This window comes from Lepisosteus oculatus, chromosome 8 (assembly GCF_040954835.1).
Source record: "Lepisosteus oculatus isolate fLepOcu1 chromosome 8, fLepOcu1.hap2, whole genome shotgun sequence".
NCBI classification, from domain to species: domain Eukaryota; kingdom Metazoa; phylum Chordata; class Actinopteri; order Semionotiformes; family Lepisosteidae; genus Lepisosteus; species Lepisosteus oculatus.
In genome coordinates, this window is record NC_090703.1 from 15,532,069 (window position 1) to 15,548,557 (window position 16,489).

General features: G+C 36.1%; 1 protein-coding gene across 1 annotated transcript in view; it reads right to left on the minus strand.

Moving 5' to 3' along the window:
* Positions 1-15,111, minus strand: part of rab15 (RAB15, member RAS oncogene family) — a 31,142-nt gene extending 16,031 nt beyond the window's left edge. Inside the window, exons 1-2 of the mRNA XM_015350665.2 lie at positions 14,720-15,111; positions 439-499 (exon numbers count right to left, since the gene is read on the minus strand). Coding sequence (XP_015206151.1) covers positions 439-499; positions 14,720-14,843 — 185 coding nt within the window. The 5' untranslated portion in view covers positions 14,844-15,111. The remainder of the gene's footprint in view (positions 1-438; positions 500-14,719) is intronic.
* Positions 15,112-16,489: the final 1,378 nt, after the last annotated feature.

Below are 16,489 nucleotides of genomic sequence, written 5' to 3' on the forward strand. Positions count from 1 at the left end.
TTAAACATTTAAGACAACCATGAAAGAGGCATATCTAGACAATAGGCAAAGTTTTTTTCTGAACACTTTAGAATATTTCCATAGAAAACAAGAGCAGAGCACAGATGCTGTATTTGTCTGGGTAACAAGCTGCAGATCCACAGCGTGGGTGATTATGCTATAATGCAGCATAATTAAAAACAGAAAGCTGATCCTTGTTATCATAGAATAGTTTTCATGTCTGTGTTTAATTTATCATCAGAAATTAGGTAGAAAACAGATGATCAGAAGATATACAAAAGGATATGCAAAATGAAAATTAAACACTAGATACATGAGATCAACAATTGCTCAAATACGTATTATTAATTCTTCTTGAGTTTTATTGATTTGTTTTGATTCAAATATTTATTTAATTGATAATCCATATATTTATTTATTCCATATCTGATTACTTACCATATTTGTATTCTTACTTTGATTCCATCTACTTCTAATGTCTTCATTTTGAAATCAACACCTATAACAGAGGATGAAAAAAGATCATTTTTAACCACCACCGCAAGAGTTTATCTGAACAGAGGCATGGACATTCTTAAAAAATGGAGGAGTTCATTGTGGTACTTCTCTTTTTCAAATAATCAACAAGTAACCATGCAAGACAGTGATGCTGCTAGTTGCTGTTTTTGATTTCCAAGGACCATGAAAAACTGGCATGGAAACCAGTTTGTGTAGACTGTTCCATACACCCGCAGCTTTTTGCATAACAAAACTGCTTTCCTAAAGTCAACCCCGAATCAGCCTGTACCTGATTTCCCTTTCTGCAATCTGGCCCAGTGTGTGAGGTGAAATTAAAGTAAACATTTGTTTGACTTTGGTCAGTGCAATTCAGTAATTTAAATACTTTAGTCAAAACTTTCCAAAGTTCCCTTTTAAAGATAATCAAATTTTTAACCAGTCCATACATGATATGACTTGCAGCCCTAAGACTGCTTGTTTGTTCTCTTCCCTGGATTATCTGGAATTTTATCACCATTATCTGTTTTTTAATGTAAATGAATTTTCTGTCTTTGACTTTGATGTTTGCACCACATTATAAAACTTAGTTCAGAGAAACAATTATTTTTTCCTATTGGGATAGATTTCATCATATACTGTATATCCAGAAATGACTTAGATTACTTGATTAAAGGGTAGAAGAAATGTCCGTTAATGCTAAGTTCTCCCTCTTCACTAAAGGAGTTTCCATGGAGACAATTCCCCTCTGTGAATCATGAATAGATGTAGAATGAAAAAACATTAAAATATATCCCTTGCCCAGGCATGACTTCACTTTAAAATCTTAACATTTTCACTGCCACACTTTTAGCTTATGCCAGTGATATTTTAAATCAGACTGGGTAGATTTTCAAATTCTTCCCTATTGCATGTGTTATTTCTGTAGGTTAGCTGCCAGGAAATATAGCTGAAGTGTTAGTGGAATGGATTTAACTGGGTATTGTTTATTAAGTATTTAATATACCATGAGATTTGTGAGAGCATAGCCCTTATTTTATTCTTTTAACTGCAGGTACTTAACCACAACACACAGTGTCATTGCATGTCACTAAAATACAACAGAGTACTGCATCATTACAGCTGCGGGGGACTTGAATCAGTCTAAAAAGTGAAATGTTTGATAACTAATAGAGCTTAGTTTAATACGATTTTAATGTGTTGGTACTTGTTGGGAGTTCAAGCACACTTTTTGTGATGACATTTTAGGTGGTAATTAAGAAAATACAAAGCAAACATTCTAAAATAATTCTGTCAGAATTACATGTCAGAGCCTCCATCATTCCATGTTTTCTTTGTGGCTGTTGAACTCAATTACAAGGACTTTGGTTTGACAATAAAGCTTTGCAAATATGATCTGATGAAAAAGCTCTATGGTCAGTTGGTTTCTAGCCAGAGGCTTTGAATAGTAATGAGAAGATCTTTTTTAATAGCTCTCGGTGCAAAGGTTGCTTGGATACATCCTGAAATTAGACTTATAGAGCACACTAAAACTGTTCGCAGCATGTAGTTGCTACATCAAAGTCAACATGTATATAAAACAAAATTTACATTTAGTCAATTTAATTAGGAGTCTGTTTACAATACAATGGTATTTTTGCAAGCCTCTTGATATAGTCTCTTGCAAATTGATTAAAGAAATCTTTTTTTAAATATGCTTTTAATTTTTTTTTATTGTATCCTACCAATGTCCACAGAAATAGCTCTTTTATTTAAAAATTAAAAGTATACAGTAGGAAAATAAGCCATTTTTAAAAATAGTCCATCTGTTCACTCTGGCTCAAATCTGTATTGGCGTGGTCAGCTAGGCAAAATAACTTTTATTTCTACTAAACTTGTAAAGCATTATTTAAAAAAAATGAGTTTCATTATTTAATATGATCAGTTGTATATCTTTGTCTTGCCAAACAGAACAAGAAACTGCAAAATGGGCCTTTATCTTTGACAGTGTATTATAAACCCAATTATAAACCCATTTTTGTTCCTTAATATGTATACAACAGATGACTCAGCCCAAGAAAACACAAGGTTTGAACTTGGGACTCAAAATTAAATGTCAAAAAAAGATTGTAGCTTGAGGTTCTGACTGAACAAAAAATTGATTTTTAAAGGATTTCCTGTCGTACTTCAGTATTTTGCCCTATGGCACACATTTCTCAGCCACTCAAACTGAAGTTTAAAGTACCGATTCATTTTCTCATTTCAAAGACATACAACACAACTTGTTTTTTTTTCTGTTTAAATGCATGAAATAATACATTTAAATAAGGTAATCAGATTAAGGATATCTGCACTTATTGAAATATTTCAGATCTTGCCAGGTAGTCCAACAAAATGTCATATAATCACCTGTGCCAACCAGGACAACTATTTCAATTAATTTCCTGACACAGACACGCTGGAAAAGGTAAGAAAGCTCAATGAAACTTTTATGATTTGCTTCTTTTGTTCTCCTAATGCTCAGCGAATGAAGGCTTGAGCATATCTTTGAACACAATGAACTGCTCCTTCCAGATAACATGATCCTTTTCTAAATAAAATTATCAAATGGCTTCCCAGAATAGCATCATTTTTTCTGCATAACATTTGAGTGTGAAAGAGTCATTGTCAATAAAAGCACAAGTCCACCTTGATAAGGAAGTAATGCATCTTCATAGATGAGTTTTCAATAGAGTTTTACTAAGAGCACAGCGAGGTTCTAATGAGCAATTAAAAAGGTGAATAACAAGAGGGGGGATTTTGTGGAATTAAATAATAATATATAACAAATTTATTTAATTCCTGAAATATATTCCTGAATAGGTGCTGAATATAAAATAAGAGAATATTTAATAAATGAACCAGAACAATCTTTCAGAAGATACTTCACACATGGACAGAGAATAATTCTAATTATTTCTTGCTATAAACATTTTCAACAAATTTAAAAATATAAATATATGGCACATTTTACTGAACCAAGGCCCAGACAAAATGTTCCTTGCAGCTGACATTCAGAAAGTAGTATTATCTCATCTTGACACTACATCAGCACATGCTGCCTTAGAGTCTTCAATCCTTGATTAAGAATTCTACACAGGTTCTCAACATTCCTGAAACAGTTCCTAACTGGCCTCCAGTCTCAAAAATAGTGTAAAGTCCTGGGTTCGGTCTAGGGTTTTAGGCATTCATGTGTAGGAAAACAGAGTTTTCACTGGTCGATTATCAAACTTTATTGATAAAAAAAAACAACAAAACTAGCAGACCAAGCAAGAAGAAGAAAAAGAATAACGGACACAGCGTGAGCCTGCATTCTCTCCTCAACCGTCCACACCACACTTTTCCCTGGGTCTGAGATTAAATAAAACTTCACTCACACCAAACTAAATACCACACACAAAACACTGAACACGTTAACCCAAATATGTCTCACAATAGCAATGAGTCAGTGCCAATGAAAGGGTGAAATAAAAAAAGATTGTTTTGTTCTAATGATTCTTTCCGACACCTTAAAACCCTGGTATTTTCCCATCCAAAGGCCAGGACTCTACTCTCAGTATGTCCACTGCACAAGGAAATGTCAACAGCGCCCCCCTGCAGTGTTCTGACAGACACACTGGTGTGTCAACACAATCCACCAGGGATGGAGCTGCTTGTCTAACATTCATTTAAGCAACTGTGGAGTTTTACTGGACATTTCTAAACACCAATAAAAAATGTATTTCAATATTTGTCTATGTAAAAGAGTCTCCTATTCATCTTCCACTTTATTGAGGTCAGATTACACGAAGACTTTCACATGAGCCTGCACATTATTTACATCCTACATTGGAAAAGGCACGATGAGAACCCAAACCAATCATAAAATGAGAACAGGAAGCTTTTTGGCTCTAGCTTACTAACATTTAATATCTTGAGTTAAGAATGTCAAGGAGGTTGTCCCCTTTTTTTGTTGTCATTTACCTACTGTCGTCAAACTGAGATCACCTTTAAGACAGTGACAAAGATATCTGTAGGACAATATTTCTTCCAGGATGTTATCTGTATGACCCCTCTATGCCAAGAGTCTCAGCCGATCGATAACATACCAACAATGCTTATCTCTAAAGAAATCTGTAGGTTTTTTAGCCGAGTATAAATTGTGCTGGTTATACATTGAAGAAAAACATGCAGCCTGCATAACCTGTGTATCATGAGCATTAATAAAAAACAAATTATTGTAGAACAAAATCCCAAAAGAGCAATGATATCAGAAATGAAATTCATAACTTATTGCTTTGTGTACAAAATATATTTTTTAATCTTGTTCTATAAATCCAATAAAAAATAAACATTTTTGGGATTTAGCTTCTTGCATAACTATCTCTATATGATATGTACACAGGTACCTGAACAAATATTGAGTGTTTCTGTCATACAACTAATTAGAAAATTATTTAGATGTAAGCAGTTTTTTTTTCTCAAACATCAAGTTTCCATTAATATGTCAAAATAACGATTAACTGAACTGACCTAAAAACACTCTTTTTGGACTTAATTTTCCAGGAACTAAAATAGGATCACAAAGCATTGCTTCCAGAAGATTTGCTATAAACATATTCCAAAAATATACTGATGGAAAAAAGAAACATACAGTAACATCTCCTCCACACTCTGCCCATCCTGTCTGCGTGGAACAGGCTGAAGAGTGACTCGTCCGTGAAGAGGACCTGATGCCAGTGCTGACGAGTCCATCGCAGCCCCAGTCTGGCCCAAGCCAGTCTGGTGTGACATCTAGGAGGTGTGTGCAGAGGCCCTCTGAGAGCTCGCCTTGCTCTAAGACCAGCAGAATGGAGCCTCACTGTCCTGTCACTGATGCGGGCATTGTGTCTGCCTGCAGTTTCAGCAGCAGTATGGGTGGCAGATCTGAAACAATCTCTCAGATGGACCAGTCTAATGTGTCAGTCCTGCTCTGGTGTGGTCACTCGAGGGTGACCAGATCTTGGACAGTCATCTGTCTTGCTGGTCTGCTGAAACTTGAACTTGAACTTTATTGCCATATGTAACCGGTACTGGTACAATGGAATTCATACTTACAGAAAGTCTCTCGATTGTAAAACAAGTGTAAAAAACAAAACAAAGTGCAAACAGTGCATCAAGACAATATACAAATAAACAGTAGACAATGTACAAGTAAACATGTAGACAGTTTGAATGTAAACAATACAGACGCGTAAACAATGACTGGAGATGTGCAAAAGATAAGAAATCATAATGAGGTAGATGGTGATGGTGTAGGTGTGGTCCGGGGGGGATGGCTAAATGTGTTCGCCAGTATCACTGCTTGTGGATAGAAGCTATTGAAGAATCTAGTGGTGTCCATATGCTCTTATATCTCTTGCCTGAGGGCAGTGAGGTGAAGAGCTCATGCCCGGGGTGGTGACTATCCTCTGTGATGGCCAGAATTCTACCACGGCAGCGGTCCTCATAGAGCTGTTTAATCTTGGTGAGACCGCAGCCGATGATCTTCTGGGCCGTATTGACCATTCTCTGCAGTGCCTTTCTTTGTCGCAAAGAGGTGTTGCCATACCACACAGTGATCCCGTTGGTGAGGACGCTCTCGATGGTGCAGCGGTAGAAGTTCACCAACAAATGTAATGGCATCCCCCATCGCTTGAGGCACCTCAAGAAATAAAGGCGCTGCTGAGCCTTCTTCATGATAGAGTCAGTGTTCAAAGTCCAGGTTAGATCTACTTCTCTGCAGATGGGACACAGTGGAGCGGCTCACTCCATAGTGGTTGGCAATGCTGGCACATGACATGCCTGTCTGCAGCACACCAATGGCCCTCTCCCTTGCTTCTGGTGACATTCAAGGCATCATGGAATGCACAGAAAACTGACTAACTGTGGCCTTTTTCTTGCAGTGACCTAAACTTCGAATTAAGGCCTTTTTAAAGGTGACCTGATCAGGCATTCTTCCACCTTGACCTTGTTGGGTAAAAGTGCACCTAACAATCTTTCGTGTGATTGGCAAGTTGCAATGCCTCACTGCACAAGCTGTTTTGCTGGTCAGAGGGTTTAAAACAAATTGACAACTTTGTGAAAGTACATAAGCTACAGTATAACTACTGTATAGTATTCACGTTCCAGAAAGTGTTGCGTTTCTTTTTTCCCCATCAGTATATATTCAGCACAAGCCAACAATGGCAGAAGCCATTCAGTTCAAGAGGGAAGGGTGCATACAGAAAATCCTAATATTTGCTCAAAATAACTTCTGAGCAAATACTGCAAGGAATGAAGGTTACAGTCGGCCATCAGCATTGGCAATAATAATTATAACACTGATAAACTTTAAAGGTAGAGAGATGCACACTTCCCCACATAAATGCCACATGATCTCAGTGGACACCCAGTGATCAATAAGGTGCAAAAGGAATCCCAATGTCAATTAAGCTATAATAAAATTGTGCCAAATTGTCAACTTCATGTCTCTTTGAAAGATACATCAGCTAACCTTTGCATTTTTTTTCTTGTTTCAGTTTGGCTCTATGAACTTATTAAACAATGTCACTTTACAGCAGGTTGAGAGCGTAGACTTTATATTTATTTCTATTAAAAAGCAATACAGTTGAGCAATTCCAAACAAACACAGAATGTTGTTTAATTTTGAATTATTATTTTTTATATAATTTAAAAAATACATAATACAAAAAAGGATATACCTAAGTTATACAGAGGAAGAAAACAAAGATTATGTTTAAAAACGACATAAACAAATGTACAATCCATGTTCAATGTGTCCAGTGTGTCACTTCCTCTCTTGACTGAAAAGTAGAGAACGTCATTTACTTACATTAAGCATCTAGGACCGGTAAACATGAACACCTTGCTTATATTGCTGCCCTGGAGTCTGTCCCAAGAAGATCAATCAGCTACAGTATATTCCTGGGTTTAAAGGAACATCCTACACTGACCATTTTAATGAAAACCCTTCATAGTTTCGTTCAAATATTCACAAATCTTCAAAGAGATTGACAAAGTCAGCCAAACATCTGTCTTCAGAATAAACAAAAAACACAAACCAGGGAACATACAACAAAACTATGTGAAAGTGCATTTAAAACTCAGAACATACAGTAAGGCAGTTTTTTATACACAAAGGGATGTGGGGGTCTGAAATGAGCTTCCCAGCCATATCGTTGAAGATGACACCCTGGCTTCTTTCAAGATACAGCTGGATGAAATCCTCAGATCACTTAGCTACTAACTACTAAATAAGCCAGGTGGACTGAGTGTTCTCCTCTTGACTGTAACTGTTCCTATTTCTGTTCTGTCCAGGCTTTTCTGCATTCATTTACAGATTGCTGAAGCAGGCCTTGGTTGTTTTTTTCCCTTGTTCTCGTGTTCATTTTACTCATGTCATCTTGAAAGAACAGCTACTTGCATATATTCTTAATCTATTAATTTTAACTCACTTCAAACCCAAAACACTGAGCGCCTGTATTAATTCACATGACTTGAGCTCAATAGTTTGTCAAACCACAGAATGATACCAGTCAGTCTATGATATTGTTTACCTTATCTCCAATGTATTTAAAACAAAATTAAACATGTGTAATACCCAACTGGGCAACTGATGTAAATCTTAGACTGTTGCACTTTCACTGTGCATCAGCATGTTTCTTATCTTACGATTAGCATCTCTTAACATTTTAAGAATATCACAGCTTTGTGCATTTTATAATAACGATTTTGATAACGTCTATTCTTCCAATCAAGACTTTTTAAATGTTTTAATTCTTTAATATTTTTAGTCGGTTATGAAGTGTGAATGAAAAGATGTCTTCACATCTCTCCAAAAAACGTAAACAGAGAAAATTATCATTTACAGACAATTGTTTCTTTGACATTTCAAATTTTCCAAAAGCCTAACTCCACTTTTAGATGGTATCAGCATTCCATCTTCTTGTCTTTAAAAAACAAAAGGATTTACAGTGTTATCCTCGGAAATCACAGAAGAATGAAAATGAATTAAATTGCCTTTGCAAATTATCTCTGGTGTGCTTTACAGGACTGACAGACGTACTGCTAGAGCACACAAAAGAAAACACGTTCAACTAGAAGCAGAAGCACAACTGCTAAATTAGATGTTTCACTTGTGAGTGAGGTTGATAATCGTGAGATTTTCCTTCCTTGTTATGCAGAATATCTATAGAGATCAGCCAATTATGTGACAAAAGAGAAATATACTATAGGTCAAATGGTTAACATGTGGAAAAGCAAACTATTAATACATTACTGGCTTTTTACATCCGGCACTGCTTTTGTGAAATGGTGGATTTAAAGTTGCAGTCTTGGAATTTTTTGCAAGTGTTTCTTTCTAGGAAACTATAACCAAGCATGTTACTACCAAGTCAGCATAGTGTGGCTCAGGAGAAAGGTTTAGGTTTGCACAGCTTCAGTGACTGCCATTTCAAACATTCCACCACGAGTACAGATCCGCTGACAGTGCAGGCCATGTCAGAAATAACTGCCTTTTTGGTCTATTAATGTCTCTCAGTAGAAACGTGCTTGATTAAATTCTAGAGAGGCACACAGGTACATATTTATATACATAAAAACTGCAACACTAAATGTGTGTTTTCCAGGAGATAGTCATTTGATAAAGAGTTGTAATTTTTGTTGAGATATTTATATTTTGGCTATGATTTTGGATGTCATGCATGTGGTAGGCTAATAATAATATAATTACTGTAACAACCTCATTATATCCTTTACCAGTAATATAAATATTATTTATAAATATAAATATTACTTGGCGTCATGGGTAAAACATTGATGTTCTCATAGAAAAGTAGCATTAAGACCCCAAAAACATTAAGCAAATAGCAAGTGTATTTCTGTTGCGTGGTTTAACATTAGTTTACTTGCACTTTCACACATTCAGTTTGGGATTATTGATTGATAAGATTGTGGTTTATGCATCCTCACTGTTTCAACAGAAACCACAGTTATTCTGCTTAAAATTTGTGGGGTGTAAAGACTCTTAGCAGGAGTATCTGTTATTCAGAAACTGAACCAGTGCTTGGAAATTTTAAAATGTAACATTTTTAATTCTTTATCTTTAAACTGTGTAGAAGAATGTTTACATTTAGTGTTGGATAATAACATGAAGCTTTCATTCATGTGCTATTGATGCATTTTCAATGTTTTGTACACATTATTTTACTAATAAAGAAATCAGCAACAAGCTAATTTACCACATTGTCTTAAGAAGGGATATCACATACACAGAGTAAGACCTTAGGTTGGAATATATATTTGTATATATCCTTTCTTTCTTAAAAGGTACCTTTTAACAAAATGCACACATGGACATTTCTGCAGCTAATAAATCTAGTATAAACAAATTTGTCAAAATTTAGTGCTGGCAAAATTTCTCATTACTTTGTCCCTTGAAGAATCAATAGTAAAAGGGTTACTTGCAACAATAAAAAAATATTTGTGGATTAAACTGTTTATCCAATGCTACAGCACCAGGCCAGCCTTTCTATAAATCAGGAGTATTCTGTTTTATGTTACGGTAGAAGAAACCAAGGGTAAAGATGAGAGAAACACTCAAAAGTTCAAAGACTTTGTACAAAAATATAGCAGAAGATCTGGCATCTTGGTCAGGGATATGATAGAAGATAAATGTCAGGTTATTGACCAAAATGTCAAATAGGCTACATCTCCTATTGCTATAGACAACAGTATACCGTTGTACCTTCCAAGTGAGTGTTACACCATTCTTTCCTTCATTATAGTTTCTGCTTCTTGGCGACACTGCAGCACTCTTAACCTTAACTAAAAGATGAGAGAAAGTCATGTGGCACATTTAAAGCTCAAAAAACAAACAACTTTCTCTTTATTCATCACAGATACTGAACAATACTATGCACAGTAGTTATTAAAAAAGAATATTGAAGCTGCAAGGGGACATAATGTCAATTATGAACTTATTCATCTGCCAGAGACCATTTTGAATGTAGTTCTTTATCCACAACTCTCTCACTCTACTTATTACTTTCAGTGTCATTACACAATTTATAGTGAGAAAAAGCATTCACTCATTCAACACAAGACCAGCTCTTTTAGGTAGCCATGCCACGAAGAAAGCTACTGTTATTTGCATTTTAATTGTTCCACAGGGCCAATATACTTTATTTGGCTTAGACTTTAACTTTATTGTTATTTCAGAAACTAAAAAAAACAACAAATCTTGTGGTGCGGCCGCTCTGTGGCTAAGGATCTGCTCCTTTGGCTGAAAGGTTGCCGGTTTGAACCCCACAGCTGGCAGAAGAAACCTATTCCGTTGGGCACCTGAGCAAGGCCCGTAACCCCACCTGCTCCATGGGCACCGTATAAATGCCTCACCCTGCAGTCTGACCCCAAGCTTCTCTCCCTGTCTGTGTGTCTCATGGAGAGCAAGCTGGAGTATGCGAAAAGACAAGTCCCTAATACAACAAAATGATTTTATCTTAAAAATGAGTATTTGCCTGGTTGCCACTCTTAAATGAAAATACAGTATGGTCTTAATTGGTTCAAAAAGGAATGAAAAAGGTGGGATAATACAGGAATGGAGGGCACTGGTTCAGTCATGAAAATAGTACAGGTGGCACCATTTTTACAAACACATTCACATTGTTCAATCCCATATCATTATTTCTATTAAGGAGCGCCTGCAAAAGTTTCCCGGCTCAAATAGCTAGCAACCAACTGGGCAAACTGGATCGAAAGATCTTCTCTTGTTTGTAACCTTGTCTTTGGTCCTTTTCATTCTTTCCTCACCTCTGGATCCTGCTGTTTCCACTGAATGTTGTTCTCTAGTTATTCCATTAACAGAACTAACTGTTCTGTTTGAAAATAATTTCCAGTATGATGCTGTAAACTGTACTAAATAATGTATGCTACTCATCCTATGATTAGAAGTTGTTTTATTCATTTAGAAATGTACATTGCCTTTTCTTATTCAAACCTAGTTATCTCAGATAAAGTGTTGAGGTCAATTATTAGTAACACTAACTCTGTAAAAGAATTATCTCCAATATAAAAATCGCCACAGTCTGCAAACAGAATTGCTTTAGTTTACAAATGCTTGCTCCAAAGCCCGAAGCTTTAGGTTAATGGGAAAAACAATAATTTAGAGGACACTGGAAGAGCTATTTTCTTACACCAACAAGTAATTTATTTAATTGCACTCTAATGCCACCCCTCAATTCACTGAATTTAGAAGCCTCCTCTTATTTTTGTTTGCCCTCAAATTCTGGCTGACAATAGCTAGTTAACACTGATGCATTTCCTGTGTGCATCTCCTCTCCCAATGTGCAAGAAACCATGTGCCATGACAATTACTGCAGGCGGGGTACAAAGCAAAACTGATGTTACCATGGAGAAATATTTTTTTAAGAAATAAGAAGCTGACTGTTTAAAGGGACTCATACAAGTTTTGACATCTAAGGGAAAAAAACAACAACAAAGGGTCTTGTAAGCTTAATACAATACATATGTTAGTAAAGTTTCCTAGAAATAATCTTGAGATATGGGAACTTGGATGTGAATGTTGACAATATCTTATAACGGTTATGACTTTGATTTAGGAGCCTCTACATTTAGAAATGTGTAATGACTTATCACTTAAAAACCATCTAGATGAACTTACAGTTTTGGAACACAATGGCATTGTTTTTTTTTTAATAATATTAAATTTAAACAATTCTTTTTACATATTTGCTTTGAGACACCCGATTCAAATCTGAAAATTACATACTGTGATCTACAGTTGTATTAAGGCGTTGTGAGTTTGTTCTACATAGTGTTTGCTGGGCAGGTAGTTCCTCCATATTCTGCCCCCACTCAAATGTACATTAGTAGTACTGCATCTTGCGTATTACATTCTAGCTACTGCATGCCACACTGCAGACTATCTTGTTTCCTGTGAAACGTATTCTGGATCTATATTTCACGTCTGTCTGGGCAATACTGTTCAGATGCATGGGAATCCATTCAATTCAAACAATACAACAATCACACTGATGAAAAGGGTATGAAAGAGTTTTCATAACTACAAGATTCAAACTCTTGGTTTAAATTACAACACAGCAGTTATTCTTCATCGTTGGCATGTCTTCTTTGGTTGTCATGGCTGCACGCTTTTAATATGTAGGGTAAGATACGGTATCATCAAAGTGCATTCTACTCTTCTAATACTTTATTGATTTCCAAATCATCAACATATACCTGAGCTCCAGGATCAGGCTACTTAAGTCTTAATATTTGAAGTCCATGTTTGTAAAAGCCACAGTTGTGTATAAAAAAACAAATGCTTACTAATTACCAACACATTAAATATTCCCATTTTTTATTATTTCATCAGAGGCCTACAGCTGATGGCTTTCACAGGAAACAAGCAAAATCTCCACTAAGAAGTTCATTAGCACTTTGGCTAAAGCCTCACAATTGTCACCATAATTCTTCAAACCTGAGAAGGTTGTGATGGATCACCTGCAAGTTTATTTCCTTCTGTTTTAAAAATAGAAAAGGATTCTGATGAAGGTTTCTTGTTTCCATCAGAAAATACCGATTCTACTCGCATTGCCTGAAACAGTGTCTTCACTATGCTGTAAATAGAATGTAGTTTCCTTTAACAATCTAACGGAAAGTTGGCTCACTTTAACCCACAAGGATGGGTGTGATTTTGAGGTATTTTAATGAATACCAAAAACAGAATACGTTAGCAACATAGAATGCTGAGCTATGCCACTGAGTGAATTGCAAAGAAACAAGTACACGAAAATTCCATACAAGGAGGTGATTTTAAAAAGGGTACTTTATAAGAGGAGAGAACAATTAAAAAGGTTGAATCAGTAACAATTAACCAACCAAGAGTCTGGCTGGAAAGATCACTTCAGGGATATAAAGTCCAAGAGTGAGAAGCCCTGCTCTGCTTCTGACTATGGCAACCACTTTTTCCTGTATTAAAGTATTGTGTAGTTGAGGTAATCATGCAAGCTACTTAGATAAATGAAAGGGCTCCAGTATGTTAGTGTACATAAACATAGATGGACTGGGATCAACTGGATTATCCATTTGGTAGAATACTGGCCTGTATATATGGACTGAGTTACCTGCCACAGTCTGCAAACAGACTGGTGTCAGAATTAAATACACAAGATCCCAGAGGTTTAATTCCACCTTAATTTACATTATACTATCAAAATGTTCACCACAACCATGGGCTACATGTATTTCTTAAACACACCAAGAAGAATAAGGCTCCACACCCAAAATGTTGCTTTCCATTCTTCTGCTTTTCAGTGAGGAATTAACTTCCACTTGTTCCTTTATAGCTCTCCAGTCATAAATTTATATTTGGCTTTAATCATGTTACGGTGAATTAAAGCACACTTGTGTTGTAATTAAAACTGGGACTAACCTCTTTGCTTGTTATGGTAGGTTGCTGTTTGACAGCTTTGACTGATGAGTTTAACCAGACTCATAGCAGGGTAGCACTTCTATTTTATTTATTTTTTAAATTAGATAACATTGTGGGCAACGTGAAAAAAAGCAGACCTTTCAGAAATAACATGTTGAAGTTGTTTCTGTTGACTAAAGCTAAAGAACAGTAAAACTTTATTCCATTTTTCATGAAAGAATGGTCGTCTAAGATTTAATTTCGAACTAAATGAGAAAAATGTTAAGGATTCTTTAACTCCAGGTCGGTTTACTCTTATGACATCACACCGGCAATCTGAGCCTTCACTAGAAACATCGTTTGGTTTCAGTCATAAAAAAAAACCTTTTAAAATGCTAATATCAAATTATCATACAAAAAAAGCTACTAGGTCTACTTATAATAATATTAATGTCTGTAAAAAACAGTTAGGTCAATACTTATAAAATAACATTTACATTAAGATTTTTTTTTGCCTTAATCAGAATCATAACGCACAATCAGAAACCCAGTCCAATGAAACCTGGTTTATTTATATATTTCTTTCATACGTAAAAGAATTGCCGGTGTATCCCCCATTTCCAGGTAAAACAAAACATTTTTTTCTTTCTCGCTAAGGGCAATGTAAACTGATATCTTTTTTATTTTAAAATGTGACTCCGCCATCTATGGCTTTGAAAACATGCATGAAAGTAGAGGGGATGCGTACAAAATACGGGGAAGGTGCTTTCTTACCTATTGTAGAAATATGTGAAGAATGAAATTCATTGTCCGTGAATCTGCACAGCAAACAGGTTTTCCCAACCCCGGAATCTCCGAGAAGCAGCAGCCTGAACAGTACATCATACTGCTTAGCCATAGTGTACTAGGGGAAAGAGGTTAACTCTGCAACGAATCACTAATGCCGGTAAATTTATCTCCCATATCTGCCAAAATGTAAACAAAAGCCTTCAAGAGCCGATGTTTCCCAGAACCCTCTGGTTGCCTGTCCTTTTCTGTCAGTGCATCATCACAATACGCGGTGGTTTTCTTGGTTGTTAAAAGGGTGGATCCAATTTTCACGTTGTCTTACTGGGGTATGGAGAGCCAAGGATGAAAACCTGCCGTGGCTGTTTCGGCATCAATGACATCGCGCGAAATGGGAGGGGGAAAACGAGAAGGGGGGGATATACCTGAGCAAAACATGTGGGGTTTTTTTTATGACCCTTAAGGCATTCTTTATTTTTCAATATAACAGACTTAATGTATGCATTGTATCAGGTTTCTGGATTTTGTTGCTATATTGTCAGCTTTCGCATTAAATAAGAGCACCACATTCCGTAGAGCGGAACTGTGTTGACGACCTTAAGTGTAATCAGTATGGAAATACAAAAACTGTCCTTTGGACCATTCTGTATTTATTCCTTTAAACACCCTGTAATATTGACAATTAATCAATTCTGGATATAATGCGTTTATTTTAATTCAATTATAATCACTTAAATAATCAATAGCAGTAGTGAAAACGCACTATTCAATATGTTGGGCTTCACTTCTCACCTGACATCTCTAGAATAACAGCGGTATTAGCGCTCCTACTAATCTTAAAACTAATCATACCACACTTGCATATTTTTAACATCCACTGAAAACGATCAATATGCGTAAACTGGTGTGTCAATTGTTGTATTAACTGGATTGCAATAGATTATTTTTGCTAAAGAAGAGTTCAATTTAGGGCAACATAATTATTATTGCATTGCGAAAAAGCTCCTCCACCTAAACTCTTTGAGCAATCCATGAGAAGACCTCTAAAAGGACATCTGAAACAATCTCCCGACACCAAACAAATTACTTCGAGGTGAAGATGTAGAAAAACTGGCTGGCACATCGGACTTGTGCCTTTAGCTAAACTCATCAGACGTTCGTGTACTCGTGTTGAAAGTGCACGTCTGACAGGTGAAACTTTACATTGGTAAGAATGGGAAACATTCTTACAGTTTTTTTTATTTCTCTGTCTGTTCCGGGTTTTTGCACCATTTGAGTTTATCGTAGGTCAATCTGTTTCCGTTTACCACTTTGGGCATATTTTACAATTGGCTTTGGACGACTTGAATGACTATTCTTTGTGGATATTGACAGTTTACATTTTAAACCTAGTTAATGTTCGCGTCTTTGTTGCAAGTGTGCATTCGTAATAATAGTTAATTGTAATTTTAGTAGTTTTTTTTCTCCTAAAGACATTTTTTAATAGTCCTTCGTTTTTGTGGATGCCTTGCGGTACGTTTACATACAGTAAGTGGTGCACTAGTAACATTCTGTAGATGAACTAACATATTGTTTGAATATTACTATTTTGCGCTGTGAAATTTGTCTGGTGACGTAGCAGACAATCTTGAAAAAACTGCCACACAATCTGGCAAACAAAGAACTCAGTAGTTAAAGTGGTAGATATGGACAGTGCGTCTTACTGCAGACGGTTATTACTGTCCTTCACCTAACCTAGTAGAAAAAGACAAAAATGGC